The following is a 16326-nucleotide window of genomic DNA, read 5'->3' on the forward strand; positions in this document are numbered from 1 at the left end:
GGGCAAACTTTTTGGCCCGAGGGCCACATCGGGTTTCCAAAATTGTATGGAGGGCTGGTAACAGCCAGGCATGGCCCTATCTGACCCCCTCCCCCGCAGCTTCTCACCTCCTGCCAGCCCCCCCCCCCCCGGACTCTTGCCCCATTCACCCCTCCCTGCTCCCTGTCCCCGACTGCCCCCGGACCCTCCCACCCCTGACTGCCTCCCGCTGCCCCATCAACCTCTCCTCTCATTCCTGACCACCCCAGAACCCCTGCCCCTGACTGCCCCCTGCTGCCCCATCCAACCCCCTCCTTCCTGACTGGCCCCCAGGATCCCTGCCCCATCCAACCCCCTCCTTCCTGACTGGCCCCCAGGATCCCTGCCCCATCCAACCCCCTCCTTCCTGACTGGCCCCCAGGATCCCTGCCCCCATGTTCCCCACCCACTGACCACCCCAACCCCTATCCACACCACCACCCCACACTCCTCTGCCCTCTATCCAAACTCCTCCCCGCCACCCCGTTACCGCACTGCCTGGAGCACCGGTGGCTGGCGGCGCCACAGCTGCGCCACCCAGAGCACCAGGACAGACAGCTGTGCCACCCGGCTGGAGCCAGCCACACCACCATGCAGCACAGAGACCGGAGCTGCCCCAGGAGCTCACAGCCCCACTGCCCAGAGCATTGCGCCAGCAGTGGGGCGAGCTGAGGCTGCGGGAGAGGGGGGGAGGAGATCAGCAGAGGAGGGGCCGGGGGATAGCCTCCCGGGCCAGAGCTCAGGGGCCGGGCAGGAGGTTCCCGTGGGCCGGATTTGACCCACTGGCCGTAGTTTGCCCACCTCTGGTGTAGAGTATGGGACTCTGAAGATTGTGGTATGAAGCTTTTAACTATGTAGAAGCATTTCTAAATCACCCATCACTGTAGTATCTAGTTGCTAGATATCCTTCAAGGGGCAAAATGAGGCGATGAAGGTGTCTTACGGACAGCTACTCCCTGGCAAGCATTTCAGTGTTCCCATCTGAAGCTCTTTGGGTTCTTGTATTTCTGAGAAAGGAGCTTGCCAGGGAAGAGGATCCAAGACGTTTGCAAGGGTTTCCCCGTAATGTTTGCACATCCCTGCTCTGTGCAGCTCAACCGTCTGAGAGGGGGTTAACGATAGAAGCAGTTGTTGTCTTTGAATTAGGTGGCCGTTTGACATGTACATTTCAATTTTGATTGCAGTTTTTTAATTGCATTTAACAGCGTCCCTGCTGGTTCTTCATTCAGCATCTGTGCAGCCACGTTCTATTGATGGCCTGTTGTGATTTCAATGGAACATCATGGGATGTACCTGGCACGTCAGGCAGCACTGGATGGAGGTGCCCTTAGTCCAATGTACCTGGCATGGTAAGCGGCAACAAAGTGGTTAACCTGCATTCTAATGCTCATAGTTTCAACACATAACAAGGTGCCCCTGCTTTGCTGCAGCTTTATGCAGACCTGATGTCCCTTTGTTTTCCTGGTATTGTCAACACATACTAGCCTTAAGGAATCCCTGCATTCTTCACCCTCTTGGGTTTTTCTGCCCCGTGCGCAGTTTGCTGTGCATCAGGTATCTGGCACTGCTTGTTATCTTTTGGGCAGGGGGACAGGGTGCTGCAGGAATCCTCAAACCTTTTTGCTTTTCTGCTTTGCACAGTTTGAGGACAAAAGCCAGGGGTCCCTAGATGCTGAGCTTGTTTTGTCCTAGTGTTTCATGTCCAGATGTCCCAGCACAGGCTACCAAACCAAAAGATGCTTGTATCAAAACCCAAGCAGAACGGATTCTGCAGCCGTTCTGAGGCATTTGCTTTAGTAAGCAGAGACTCCCTTTCTTTTTTTGAGAGCAGTTCTGCACAGTACTGATTCCAACACAGCAGCCCAAGTGTGGCTCCCGTTTGTTTCCCAATGTCTTACCCTACTGTTTGACAAGATATCACAATCCTCCCCTCTCTCCCCCATCCCTATTCCTCCCGCTTCAACTGTGCAGCCTGTTCCTGCTGTGCATGCTGCTCGGCCCCTGCTGTGCACACCTCTATCCTTGTATTGCTTGCAGGGCTAATCTGAAATATGTTGAGACGAAGTGTGAGACTCTCTCTCCGTGATCACCATGGTGCTGCGGCCAGTTTCCCACCTGGATCTCCTGGTGTTTCACCCCTTCCACCTAGAGCTTTTGCTGATCCTCTTTTTTTGAGCGAGAGAATGAAAAGGGGCACTTTACTGACACTGCTTCCAGCTCCAGCGCTTTCACTGTGTTCAGGGGGTGGGCGGCTGCCATTTGTGATAGCACTGTCAGCACATCCCTAGGGCTGGCTTCGACTGCTTTAGGGCTGAACCCAGGCCCCCTGCTTGTGTTTAATTCCGTGGCATTTGCAGCTCCCCAGGGGAACCTGTGAAACACCACTAGTCTGCGGGGAGGTGAGTGTCCGTGAGAGCCCACGTTTCCTGTGCCTCGTCCCAAAAACCCCAATGAAATGAACATGCGGGGAGTATTCCCGCAGTGCAGATGGTCGTGGGACAAAGGGAGCGTTGGAGTAGGAATACGTCCCGATAGAGCACTTTTCACCCAAGCCTCTCGCAAAGAGCGAAGTGTTCTCACCTCCATTTTACAGATTGGGAAGCTAAAGCAGAGAAGTGAAGTGACTTGCCCACAGGAATTTGGTGGCAGTTGGACACAGAGTCCATTCTTCTAACTGGTAAAGGCAAATAAATTGGTGGAAGAAGAAAGCAGAACAGGGAATAAACTACCCTCTTTTTTGTTTTTTTTGTTTTTTTTTTTTCATGTTCACTGGAGTGCACAGAGCTGTTGGGGACAGCAGGCAGTCAAGGAGAATACCACCTTTTCCTTTGTATATTAAAATGTGCATGGTAGGCGAAAGATTAATAGCATCTAATTTGATACATAATTTCTAATCTCCGCTTGTTAGATTTTTATCAATAGTAGAGTTATTTCAATACACAGCTTCTCAGTTTCTAGCCTCTCTCCCACCTACAAATTCTCTAAATAAAATGAGTGATTCGTTAGGTCTGCTTTGGAACGATTCTTTGCTTCACTGGTGTTCCTTTTGAAATATAAACACTGTCTAACACTCCAGTCTGAAACTCAGCAGTGAAATCAAATAGTGCCTCCTGCCATAGGTTGCAAAGATAGTTAGTTTTAGTTTCTTTGGGATTTACTTTGGGGGATGGGTGTAATTATTTTTTTTTATGGTCCTTAAACAATCCTAAACCACTGTAGTGGCATTTTGTATTTCATCCTACGTAGTTCTTTTTTGTTGCTGTTTTTATGTGTTTTGACAGTCTAATTTTAACCAATTTCCTTTACGGAGTCTTGATGGTAAATGGAGAGAGGATTAAGTTGTTCTCACTTTGTAATAAAGCAGCAAAGCTCTTAGAGCACGTGGTATGTTCTACACTGTATTCAATGCCCATCAGACCAGAATATGCCCTAGTTTGGCTATGAGCCACTGATTTAATACATTGATTATCAATTCTCACAAGCATCCAGTTCCTTAGGCAATATTGCTTATGAAGACACTGTCAGCTCCTAGTTAGCGTAGCTTTATTTTACTGATGTTCATTGTGTGTAATATCTTCTTAGAAGCATAACATTTCTGTTCTCTCCCACTTTTCCATTAACTAGATGCTGGCTGTGGGTGGGGGTGAATTCCTTGTAATGCTAAGGCTCCATTTTGTTTCCTTCCTTTATTGTGCATCAGGATCCTTGATGAGGTTCACACCTCTGGAAATGGTGCATGCTAAGCAGTTGCTGTTACTGCAGGGTCACTGAAACTGGGCAGTAGCCTTCCTTTATATCTGGGTAATCTCTACTACTATGTGACAAACACACCCAGTCCTGTTTGGTCCTAGACAGTATTCAAAGGACACTCCATTGCGTTTGATCACAAATGTCAGTAATACGTCTCCTAGTCAGCAAAGAGAGTCTGCCATGTTTTTAAGTATCTTTCTTAATGGAAGAGCATCTGAAATCCCTCTGTGCCCATGCTATTCCTGGAATGGAACAAGTTTTGTTTTTTATTTCCTTCCCCTAGAACAGAGCAAGGCTTCTTTCAGTGGTCCAAAAACAACTTTAGTGTTTGTGATGCTCCACAGATGTTGGTTTTGTTTTTTTCAGGAATCTCTTTCTTGAGCATCAGAGGGGTAGCCATGTTAGTCTGGATCTGTAAAAAGCGACAGAGTCCTGATGAAGTGGGTATTCACCCATGAAAGCTTATGCTCCAGTACTTCTGTTAGTCTATGTTATTACTAATTTGCAGCGCTGCAGGCAGTGTGAAAACACACTCTGCAGCGCTGCTGCTGCGCGCGCGCTGCAAAGCGTGGTCACAGTGTCCCAAAAGCCAGAGCGCTGGCCCCAGCGCTCGCCGCGCTCGCTGTTCCCCACAGGAAGTGGGGGGCAGGACAGCGCTGGGAGTTTTTTCTTTGACTACTTCACGCTCTCAGCGCTGCTGCGGCAGCGCTTTGAAATGCAAGTGTAGCCAAAGCCTCAAACAGGGGTAGGCAACATATGGCACGTGTGCCGAAGGCGGCACGCAAGCTGATTTTCAGTGGCACTCACACTGCCCGGGTCCTGGCCACTGGTCCAGGGGGCTCTGCATTTTAATTTAATTTTAAATGAAGCTTCTTAAACATTTTAAAACTCTTATTTACTTTACAAACAACAATTTATATATTATAGACTTATAGAAAGAGACCTTCTAAAAACATTAAAATGTATTATTGTCCCGCGAAACCTTGTGAATAAATGAAGACTCAGCACACCACTTCTGAAAGGTTCCCGACCCCTGGTCTATAAGGTGCCACAGGACTCTGTCGCTTCTCTTGAGCATGATACAGTTGTAAAGCTTTAAGATCCTGTCCCCTTTCAGAGCTATGATACAAGTGCGCAAGGTATTTATTATAAAGTTGTAATGTTCACTGTTTGTTTGGAATGCTGTGGTATTTTTTTGTATTGGAGCTATGCTGTTACTTACTGTTTGGGAGCATCCTAGGAATTATGTGTAGTCTCCTAAAGGCTATGGATTGCTGAATAATTCCTGCACCCATCTAGTGAACAAGGTGCACTCTATCTCAAGATGCATCCCTGTTAAGTAGGTGTTTGGAGTTGGTCAGTTTTGGACCAACTTCTGTAATGGATTTATGATTTGCTCAGCGCTTCAGAAGATACAAATAAAGGCCAGGTCTACACTACAAATATCTGCTGGCATAGCTTTGTCAGTCAGGGGTGTGAAGAGGTGTGATCTGTGACCGACATAGCTGTGCCACCTCTTTTTGCTGGTAAAGTTTATTTTGCTTGTGGGAGCTGGAATAAGCAGTGTCCACACTAGGAGCTTTTGCCAGTATAGCAAAATAGATATAGCTATACTGGCAAAGCGCTTCTAGACCTGGCCTGGGACGGTGCTGCTCCATGGAGTTCACTACACTGTTGCTGCTAAATCAACAGGAATCTTCTAGTCTGGGGAACTCTTAATCCATTAGATTGCATTGGAGTGCCTGGAGTTGAAAATTGACTGCTGGTTTTAAAATCTTCTGCCCACTCTCTGTTACTCCATGGTTGCTTTAGAAAGCTCACTGTTTTTCATGAGCCCTACAAAATAGCAATGTGTGGTAGCAATTACTTAATACTTGTGATGCTGATGCACAAAGACACTTAACGAAAACTGAAGCACTGTAATAAGCAGATGTCATTAAAGAACAAGCACCATGCTAAAAAAGCTAAAGAAGACAGGCTTAGGAAGGAAGGTCACAGACGTATTTTCAGAAATTGTAAATAAGAGTCCAAATGTAAAACTTCCTTCTTCCCACACTCAACCCCCCCTCCCCCCGCCCCGAGTACTAACTTGCCCATTTAGGATAGTTACTTCCATAGTTGGCATTTGTGCTGTAAGTTGGAAATGAATATGCCGGTTACTTCCAGAGGGGCCTCCACAGCTAGTTCCCTGATATATTTGATATGATGTAATCAAAGGTCTTTCCTCTGAGCAACTGCAGCAGGGCTTTGTCTCTGTATCAAACAGGCATTTGCAATTCAGGCACATTGCATGTTCTGTGTATACAAATTTGCCTGGATATCGCTATTTCCAAGTGACGCACACTGTGAAATAAGTTGGGTTTTAGTTCAGTAACCTACTAAATTTCTCATTTGTCTGGATAGGCAAGACCTATTGTTGTCTCTCGTCTCCCTTCCCACATATGTCCTTTTATAGAACAGCTTAAAATCACTCTCTTTTTGTGGGGTGGGGTGTTATGTGCCCATAGAACAGCAATCCTACTGTTAGTGAGAACAATGCGACTAGCTGACCATTTGCTCTGATTGAGCAGTAGGTATTTATTTATATGTAGGTGTTGTGTTTAGTTATGTTGTAAGTAACGTTTCTCCCCTTCCCCATCCATATGGCTCGATGACAGAAGTTAGTCATATTTTACCCACATTTATCATCTAGTCATGTATCTGGTGCCTTTGTGTGCTGCTGTCTCTTCCTCTTAATCAGGAGTTCCGGAAACAAGCCATGAAAACCAGACAAATTGGATGTGCGCTGTGACTCTCCAGTATGGCTAATTACAGCATGCATAGTTTTTTTTCAGGTGCTTGTCAGTATCAAATAGTGGAGATCCTAGTCTCCTAGGGCTTTCATGCAGCTAGTGTGTGCTTCCCTACCAGACAGAAATGCAATATGGGGAGGGGAGAAGAAATGAATAATTACTATTTTGCTCAGGCTTGCATTTTATTCTTTGTCCTCCACCCTTTCTAGCATCCACCCATCTCTGGGAACAGTGTTACACTTCTGAATAGTAGAGGCTGGATTCACCAGGATGCTCTGGCTGCCTTGTGTTGCTGGGACAGCACAGAACAGCCAGAGTGTAGCCCTCGGTTTTTAAATTTAAATAAATAAAAAGTATGTGTGCGCGAGCACTAGATTGAATGAACGGGGATATTGAACAGGACTTGAAAATTTTACCAAACACCTACTCGCTGTCATATCCACCCCTAGCCAGATGTAAAAAACCAGTCTTGTAGAAGAGTAAACTAACTGCTTTGCAAACTATTAGCAACAGCGGAAGCACTGGACTGTTAGCAGACTTGGGAAGAAATCTTTGCATTGGCTTATATATGGAAGGTTTTCTATACAGCCATAAGAGCTAGAAACTCAGCTATCCAGCAAAAGCCTGCATGGCACAGAAATTGATGACGCAGGCCACCCTTGCCAGGGAACCCTTACCATTCATCACTGGCTAGTGGTAGAATGGATTTTTTTTCAAGCCTCAAGATTGATAACATCATTCAATATTTCTTTATCCTGAGTACACGAGACTTTACCCAGAGGGATAAGGTGGGTCTGAATGTGGTAATGGGAAGCACAAGTAATAAAAAAATTAACTGGTAACTAACTTACTGATCTTAAAAAGAGAAAGTTAACCCCTTCACTGCTACCAGAATGTTGCTACATTCCCAGCCTATTTCCTTGGAGAAAACCATTTGAATGATAGACAGGACAGCTGGAGTGGGAGAGACGCTTGTAATGCTGAAAGAGACCTAGTGGAAGCAAATTTTCAATACAATTCTGGATTGCTTATGAGCATGGAGGGAACTAGAAAGATGTAGACAAATGGGAGGGAGAATATTTTGGGGTATTCTAAAGGAGTTGTCAGCACACTGGAACCTTCAGACTTTGCCCACCCTGTTTCCCTTCAGAAATCCAAGGGTTGGTCTACACTCCATTCCTGTACTGCTTTAACTAGACTGATCTGAAACTGGTATTGTTACATTGGTACAGCTCCTAGTGTGGCCACAGTTATATCAGTGCAGAGGTACTTAAAGTTATATTGGTATAAAGGCTTATTACTATAACTGTTTGTGTCAAGTGTAGGGGTTGTACTGATTTAACAATATCAGTATCAAATCACAGCATTAACTGAAATAGTTACATTGGTACAAAAACTGTGTGGAACAGGCCCAAGTCACAGAGATGGTTAAAAGCATGAACACGCTCTGGCAGATGCTGTATATCCAAGAGAACCCAGCCAGTGCTCTTATGGCCTCCAAACGCTCTGCTTAATTCTCTGTTCTCACTTCTCATGTTGCTTACAGCTGATTTTTGGAGGCCAGTCCTTATATTGAATGACTTCAATATGAACTCTCCCTGGATAAGAGCTTCATATTGAAGATGATAGTGGTTTTATTCCAGATCTGGGTCAAAAGTTAATTGGAATTAATTCTTGAGGTTCACCAGAGGGAGAAGAATGGAGGATAATCTACAAACTAATTAACTAAGGTCTAGAGAGTGTGTTGACGTGTATTGTATGTTTGGTGTTTAATAGAGATCAGTTAATTTAAGCAACCATTTATAATGAGAAAAATCAGTGTCTGTGTGTGTGTGTGAGAGAGAGAGAGAGAGAGAGAAAACTTACATTTCTATCTGGAGGAAGTTCATTAACTCCAGGCTGGTTACCCAAAACTCATTTGGCTGGGAGGGAACAGGTACTTTTTAAAATAGATGTCAGGGAAATGCCTCCACGGAATTTGAATGCTGAGATCAATGAAGTATGGGACTGGATTTTACATGTATGAAATCCAGCTAATGAAGTATAAAAGGAACTAGAAATCCAAATACAATGTGTATAATAGAGGGTTAGTGTCAAGTATTCCATGTAATACCCAGGAAATCCACAAATGTAATTGATCTTGATGATCCCCGTGCCATGCATTTCAAAAGATAAAATAGTGCTTGGAAAGCCAGTGGATTTTTATGATGTTTAAAAGTCCAGATATATCAGCACCGTGCATGTGTATAATAAAAATATGCAGTATATGGATGGAAAAGGTGTTTGTGGTCTTCAGTCTCGCCATCATTCAGGGGACAGGGGAAGGGATAACTCAGTGGTTTGAGCATTGGCCTGTTAAACCCAGGGTTGTGAGTTCAATCCTTGAGGGGACCATTTAGGGATCTGGGGCAAAAATCTGTCTGGGATTGGTCCTGCTTTGAGCAGGGGGTTGGACTAGATGACCTCCTGAGGTCCCTTCCAACCCTGATATTCTATGACAGAATGAGAAAAAAAGAAAGTGTCATGAGATAGGCAATTCATCTGTTTAAACAAAACCCTTACATACTATTTTATTTTTCTTTCTTTTTTTAATCCAAGAAAATAATTTAAAGTTATTGATGAGCTTTTTTTAAGAAGTGGTAACAAGAACATTTAGCACTTCAAAGAACTTTAATAATGCTAATTAATTTGGAGCCCTGGTTTTGTCATCCTTGTCTTCATGGGGACCAGGATGTGGATTTGAACGGGGCGGGGGGGGGCGATTTTTAAACTCACATTTTATACTCTTAAAAGTTCCCTCCCTCCCCTCCCCCTGATTTCCCACCTCAATGTAATTAAATTGCATTGCATATGGAATAAATTGCTCCATGTAATATTTTTAACCCCAAAGAGACAAACCACATATTTAAAGCAATGAAAACTGTTGCTTATGATAAATATTTTACATGTTTCAAATATACAAATAATGGTGTAACAGCTTGCTTTTTCCCCCGATCCCGCTTAAAGGGGTTCAAGCGGAAGAAAAAACAAACTGCAAACTAACCATTGCTTCCCTGCTGATGCCTTTTGGATAGGTAGTTTCAGCCTATCATGATTGTTTAAAATATATATAATTTTTTTTAAAACCCTGAGCCTTTAGCATGAGAAATGTTTCTCCCTGTATTCTTAGCAGGAGCACAGCTTGCAGTGCTGGAATGCACCCAGAACTCCTTAGTCAGTGTCAAACCTAGTATTAAACAGCAGTCTGTTAAACCAGTCTATTAAACACAGGTTTGTCCAAGTGGAAATGGTGGGCTCACAGACCTTATTCTCTTCTCTTTCAGGTGGTGAAGAGAAGGTGAAAGGAAGAGAAGGTGGAGATGGAACTGCCAAATCATGCCAAACAACTGCTACTGCAGCTGAACCAGCAAAGAGCCAAAGGTTTCCTCTGTGATGTGATTATTGTGGTAGAAAATGCCCTGTTTCGTGCCCACAAGAACATCCTGGCAGCCAGCAGCATGTATTTCAAATCCCTCGTCCTGCATGACAACCTGATTAACTTAGACACGGACATGGTGAACCCCACTGTGTTCCGACAGATCTTGGACTTTATTTATACTGGGAAGCTCTTAACGACTGACCAGCCTGGTGAACAGAACTTTAATGCTCTCCTCACCGCAGCAAGCTACCTCCAACTGCACGACCTGGCAGCTCTCTGCAGGAAGAAACTGAAGCGGAATGGGAGGTCTTTCGCTGGCAGGGCCGGCGGCCCCAGTGTTGGGAGACCCCCCAGGAGCCAGAGGCTTTCTACCACTTCAGTCATCCAAACTCGTTATTCAGGGTCAACTGAGGGCATGAAGGGCTCGCACTCAAAGGAGCTGCCAAAGGGAAAGGTCTCTGACGATGAGATCTTCATCAGCAGCTCTAACCAAGAGAACTCTCACTCCTTAAGCAGGGGAGCCAGCAAGAACGGCGGCAGTGCAAATGGAAGCAGTGGCGACCAGGAGCTCGGCCTCGACCTGTCCAAAAAAAGCCCGTCGCTCCCCACAGCAGCCTCCCAGGACGACACACAGCACAGCGAAAGCCAGCACGGCTCTCCCCAATCTGCCTCAGCCCCCGCAGCCAACAGTGCCTCATCATTCGACGAGTCTGCAGCCGGAGCCCCCCAGAGTGCAGCAGACAGCAGTGAGCCCATGGAGATGGACATGAACGAGGAGAGCCACTCCCTGGCGGAGAGCGGCCAGCGCAAGAGCCTCCGGCACTCGGCACGCAAGAAGGAGTGGATCAAGAAAGACAATGCTTTTGACCGGAAAGAGGGGGGCAAAGGTGGTGAGGAAGGCGAGGGGCTACCCAATGGCATCCTGGTGGGTCCCTTGTCCAAGTCGACTGAGCGGAACCTGAGCAACGCCTATGGCCCGGAGCAGGCGTTCCAGTGCAAAGAGGAGATTGAAAACGGCAAGGAGATGAGTGATGACAGCGGACAGAGCGAGTGTGAGAGCGGGGGGCACACCAGCGCCAACTACGTCTACCGGCAGGAGGGGTTTGAGCCTGTGGCCTACGGTGACAACCTGTATGTCTGCATCCCCTGCGGCAAGGGCTTTCCCAGCTCCGAGCAGCTCAACGCCCACGTGGAGACGCACACCGAGGAAGACCTCTACATCAAGGAGGAAGGCACGTACGGTGGCAAGGAGGAAGCTGAAGATTTGTCCAACCCTAACCAGCCCTACGCTGCAGAATCCCGGCCCTTTAAGTGTTCAGTATGTGAGAAGAGCTACAAGGATCCAGCCACTCTGCGGCAACATGAGAAGACTCACTGGCTGACACGGCCCTTCCCTTGCAACATCTGCGGCAAGATGTTCACGCAGCGGGGCACCATGACACGGCACATGCGCAGCCATTTAGGGCTCAAGCCCTTTGCTTGCGAGGAATGCGGGATGCGCTTTACCCGGCAGTACCGACTGACAGAGCATATGCGGGTCCACTCAGGAGAAAAACCCTACGAATGTCAACTGTGTGGTGGGAAATTCACCCAGCAGCGCAATCTGATCAGCCACCTGCGAATGCATACCTCTCCCACATAAGCCAAAGACTCCAGAATGAGCTTCGAGCCCATCCGCAGTGATTTACCTTTCTGTAGACTTGCTGCTTAAGAGGGCAACTCCCCTCCTCTGTTCAGTCATGAGCGGCCTAAACAAACATAGCTTTAAGATTTTTTTTTTTTAAATAAAAGACAAAGAAACGTAGGTCCACAGCCAAGCTGATGCCCTTCTCAAATCATTCCCCAACCCTCCCTTGCTGAATCTCAATGGTGTGGCAAGAAATGCCATTTATTTTCGTGGGTTTTGACTTGGCCTCTCTTTTGATCCCTCCACCCAGGTAGCAGGAGTGAGGTCTCCTGCCTGTTGGATGGTAAGTGGGAATGGGGAGAGAAATTCCATCTGATCAACTAGAGCTGTACCAACTCTTTATTCCCCCCCCTTCCTTGGCACTCCTGTAGTGCTTTATAGACTTTGATCAAAGTGTTATTTCCTGCACTAACGAAAAGTGCAAGTGGAACGTGTCATCCACTGGCTACTCTGTGGGCTTTGCCTTTCCTTTTGCATTCATGTTACATTACTAATGTCCCTACAACCAGATTCAATAAGGGCATTCCTTGCCACTCCATTTTCTAACAGCCCAGGTGGCTACAAAACCCCAAAGCATTGCTTTTGCTGTACCCAGTGCAGAAGCTGTGGACGGACTGACTAACAGGGTTGGTAGCCCATTTAAGTTCTGTGGGAAGCTGTGATGGTGATGGGAGTTGTCATCCTTCCCCATGAGGTGGAGATGGCTAAAGCAGTCTACCTAAGTGTGTGCCAAGTAGTATTTCAGTTAAGGAAATGGCAACACATTTTTTTTTCTTTTGGGTTTAGTCTTTAATCTTGGCATACCTAACCACATGCCTCACCCCTCCTCTCCACCTCTGCAGCCTTACCCATGACTGAACAGGGGTGTGGATGCCCTGGAAATTTCTTTCAGTGAGCAGGGGGTAGTCTTTACTTTTCTAGTAGTTTTGTATGAATATTCTTTGCTTAGAGGTACTTGTTTTATTAAAGGAAAAACCATTGTAATGTTTATGTGAATGTTTGAACTGGAAGGTCTGAGGTTAATTCTTGGGGTGGGTGGGGTAGGGAAAGGGTTTGATGTAGGCTGGACTTGCTACAAGTTCCTTAGGTACTTTTTTTTATTTTTTTTATTTTATTTTTGTGTGTGTATGTTTTTAGCTTTCCTCCCTCACTAAAGAGCGAGTCTGTGTGAACAGACCCGTTACCTTTGCTACCTCTTGAATTCATGAGAACAATAAGATGGTTAGTGAAAGATTAGGCAGGTATTTTTGTTTTATGTAAGTAAATGTATAAAGTAGAAGCTAAATTAAAATTAAGGGATTTTTTACCACCCCGTCCTTCCATCAAAAGTCAGCTAGAAAAAATATTAAAGCAAAGCTCGGCCAAAGACAAAAATGTATTAAGCCAGAGACCCCAGTGGATAGATGCTTAGAATGGTTCACTCAGCAAACTCTTGGCTTTTTGTAGTCATTTTTAGATAAAAGGAAGGAACCTTCTTAGAGCTTTTGGGCCCTTTCCAGCTTTGTTTATTGAACCTGGATGCTATGGAAAAAAGGTCCCCTCGTCCTCCATTCTTCCAGCACATCTGGGTCAGTGTGTAACACCTGGCAGGACAGAGGGTGAGGGGAGTAGCAGCCTATAATTTACTAGAATCCAGAGTGCAATAAGATGGGGAGGAGGGGGAAAAAAAAACCAAAGTGTTTCATATCCTCCCTTTTAGAAAATTGCTCACACACACACACACCCCCAAAATGAAAAAAGCAAAATGTTTTTGCAACATCTGCCTAAGACATCACAGCCAACAGCTGCTATTGGTTTAGGAGAGAAGACAGAGTTTAGCCTGCCGATTCTTGGCCCCTCGACTTTGTTGGCGTGACCTTGTGGAAAGCTATGGCTTATTTCAAGCCTCCCGTGACTGGTGGAGTGTGGTGGTAAAAATTCACAGCCAGTAGAATCATCCCTTCTGAACTGAGTAAGGTTTACACACTTCTCCCCCTCTTCCCCGCCCCGGCTCAAAACCATTGTCCTCTCTATCCATAGGGTTCACTGAACCCTACATGTCTTGTTTTCAAAACAAACAAAAAAAATTTAAGTTTAGACCAAAAAAAGACAAGTGAGCATGTTCTTTTAAAACAAAGACAGATAAGCTTCATTTTCACTAGGGTTTTTTTGTGAAGGTAGCTAGTCCATGAGAAGTTTTTTGGGTCATTTGAATGAACTGAGGAAACTGGAATCCAGGCTCCATGCAATAGACAAACCAAACCTTGCTGAGCCTTGGCCTGGTGTCATGTTCCACAGCAACACTTGCCCCCACTCCTCTGCCCTCCCCACACCACCATGGTTTTTCTAGTGCCATTGTCTTGTTGCTCCTAGACTCTGAAAGTGTGAGTCATGGAGCAGCCGTGGGGAGAATGGATTTCTTGATCCATGTGCTGAGATGCGCTGTTTTTTAGTGTCTTTAGCATTTCCATGTTTAAAAATAAAAATTCTTCCTCTGAGCCCTTGCCAAACCCTCCTGAGAAAGTCCCTTGAAACATTTGAATAGTGAAGGGCTCATCTATCCACCTTCTCCTCAGAGAAGCCTTTAGCTGGGCCAAGGAACACCAGTGCAAGATTAGCATCTAGGCTTTTTTTTTTAATCCCCCTTTCCACTTTTTCCTCTCCCTCTAAAAGCCCTAAAGCTGAATTGAATCCCATATTGGTTTAGAGTGCAGCCAGAGCAGAGTTCCCATTGCCGCTGGCTGGCTAAGAAACCACCGAGTCCAGAGTTTCAAAATGATTTTTCAGCTCTTTTGTTCAGGAACACACAGCTGTCGATGGGGCTTTGCTTCTTGCTTTGTAGGGCGTTTCTTTTTTTCTTTCCCTTGATTGTGGTGCTACAGTGAATGTCTCCATTCCGTGCTGCAGTTTCCTGAGGTGCATCTGCCACACACTCCCACCCTCTCTAAAGTGTCAGTGACGGGACTGGCCAGGCTATGAATTGCTAGAGCAAAGCTGGTAATGGGAAGGAGGGGGGGAGTGCGTGTGTGTGCGCGCGTGTGCACAGAATCCAGCTTTAGGAAACTAGCTCAAGCTGTGACTGACCAAGCCAAGACATGGAATGCAGAGAGCACAAAGACAAGAGCTAGGCCCTATTATTGAGCAGATACCCCACTCCCCCTTGTTTGATTAGACTTACAGGTGTGTGTGTGGGTGTTCTTTGGTTTTTTTCCTCCTTGATTTGTTTCTTAAGCCTTGAGAATCATTTTGAAGTTTCAGGACCTATCTATTTTTTAAAGGAACCTTCTTTTTAATTTTATTTTCCCCCCTCAGCACTTAAACAATACGACAAAGTCTGTGTACAGCAAGAGTATTGTACAAAAGGAAATTTTGTTTTTCTTTTTCAAGTAGCTGTGTAGAGGTGTGTTCCATAGACTGAATATAAACAACATTTTCCAAATTGTGACAGTAATAATGATGAATAACTAATAATACTCAAAACTTCAGGGACTGTTTGAGGCCTGCTTGGGGGCCTAAACTCTCAACTGCATTTGTACGACATAGTATTGTATCAAACATTTTTCTGTATTTTAATGAGAAAGCAAAACACTAGTTTCATATTTAAGATTTTAAGAGTTTTAGGGTTGGGGGGAGGGAGTTACTTTTTTTTTAATTTTGTTTTTTTATTTTATTTTTTTTAAAAGATACACAAAGAGCCTCAAGAGGAATAAAACCATTTAAAAACAAAAATAGAGGCCAGGCAGCTTAAATATATGCTTTAGTCACTTAGTTCCAGAATGTTTTCGGAGTAACAGGATAAAATAGCAAAAGTTGTATAAAAAAGCTCATACCCAAATTCACAAAACTATTTTTTAAACCAAAGCACATTTGAATGAGTATGGAACCTCACTTGGCTCAGAAAAATACTAATATATTTATCTCATTGTTTACATAAACTTTTACAGTTTCAGACCTCAACAGATCTAGGGGCCAGTCAAAATTAATCTTTGCTTTTTCCGTTGATTTGTCTTTGAAGGCTATAGCAACATTTCTTAAACTAGAAGCATGTCCAAAAAAAAAAAAATTCTCTATGAACCAAACTGCATTCCAACACTACTTATGGTTTGGGAGATGTAATTAGGAAAATGGGTTTATTTTATTGTTGTCCTCACAACCCATAAGAGATGTCTTAGGAGAAAAGAGACACTACATTTGCAGGGTTGTGTTGGGTGTAGGTAGCCTTATCTGCTGTGTTTCAGTGCTAAATTACAAAAAGAAAATTCCACAGTCTATCATTGACAACTAGGGTAGAGTAGGCCTTGGGTCTGTGCCGATGGGAAATGGGTGCAGAAAGAAAAGTGGTTATTAGTCCTAAGGAGCCTGACTCTTCCTCTGAAGGTCTGGCTGTTACCAGCAGCGTGGGGAGGAATATGAGAGACTCTAGAAAGGAGAGATTGATGTCACCTGCAAATGGCTGAAGCCGCTGTACCCAGCACGTTTACCTAACATTGGCCACAAGAGCTGGGCTAATCTCACATTCTTTCCCTTTAGTGGGAGCTGCCAAAAGAAACCCAAAAGCCCAGCCCTGTGCTGTGGGGTAGCTGACAGAAGCCACAAAGATCATATGAGACACCAAAGAGCTCCTGCCACGCAGCTTCTGTGAGTCTTTGCTGCTGTGGAAGAGAAGGGAAAGTGCAACTTCC

At 45.2% G+C, this 16326-nt stretch overlaps 1 protein-coding gene across 1 annotated transcript in view; it reads left to right on the plus strand.

The window, feature by feature from the left end:
* Positions 1–12202, plus strand: part of HIC2 (HIC ZBTB transcriptional repressor 2) — a 118614-nt gene extending 106412 nt beyond the window's left edge. Inside the window, exon 11 of the mRNA XM_039504772.1 lies at positions 9884–12202. Coding sequence (XP_039360706.1) covers positions 9920–11620 — 1701 coding nt within the window. The 5' untranslated portion in view covers positions 9884–9919 and the 3' untranslated portion in view covers positions 11621–12202. The remainder of the gene's footprint in view (positions 1–9883) is intronic.
* The last annotated feature ends 4124 nt before the right edge of the window (positions 12203–16326 follow it).

This window comes from Mauremys reevesii, linkage group 18 (assembly GCF_016161935.1).
Source record: "Mauremys reevesii isolate NIE-2019 linkage group 18, ASM1616193v1, whole genome shotgun sequence".
Classification (NCBI taxonomy): domain Eukaryota; kingdom Metazoa; phylum Chordata; order Testudines; family Geoemydidae; genus Mauremys; species Mauremys reevesii.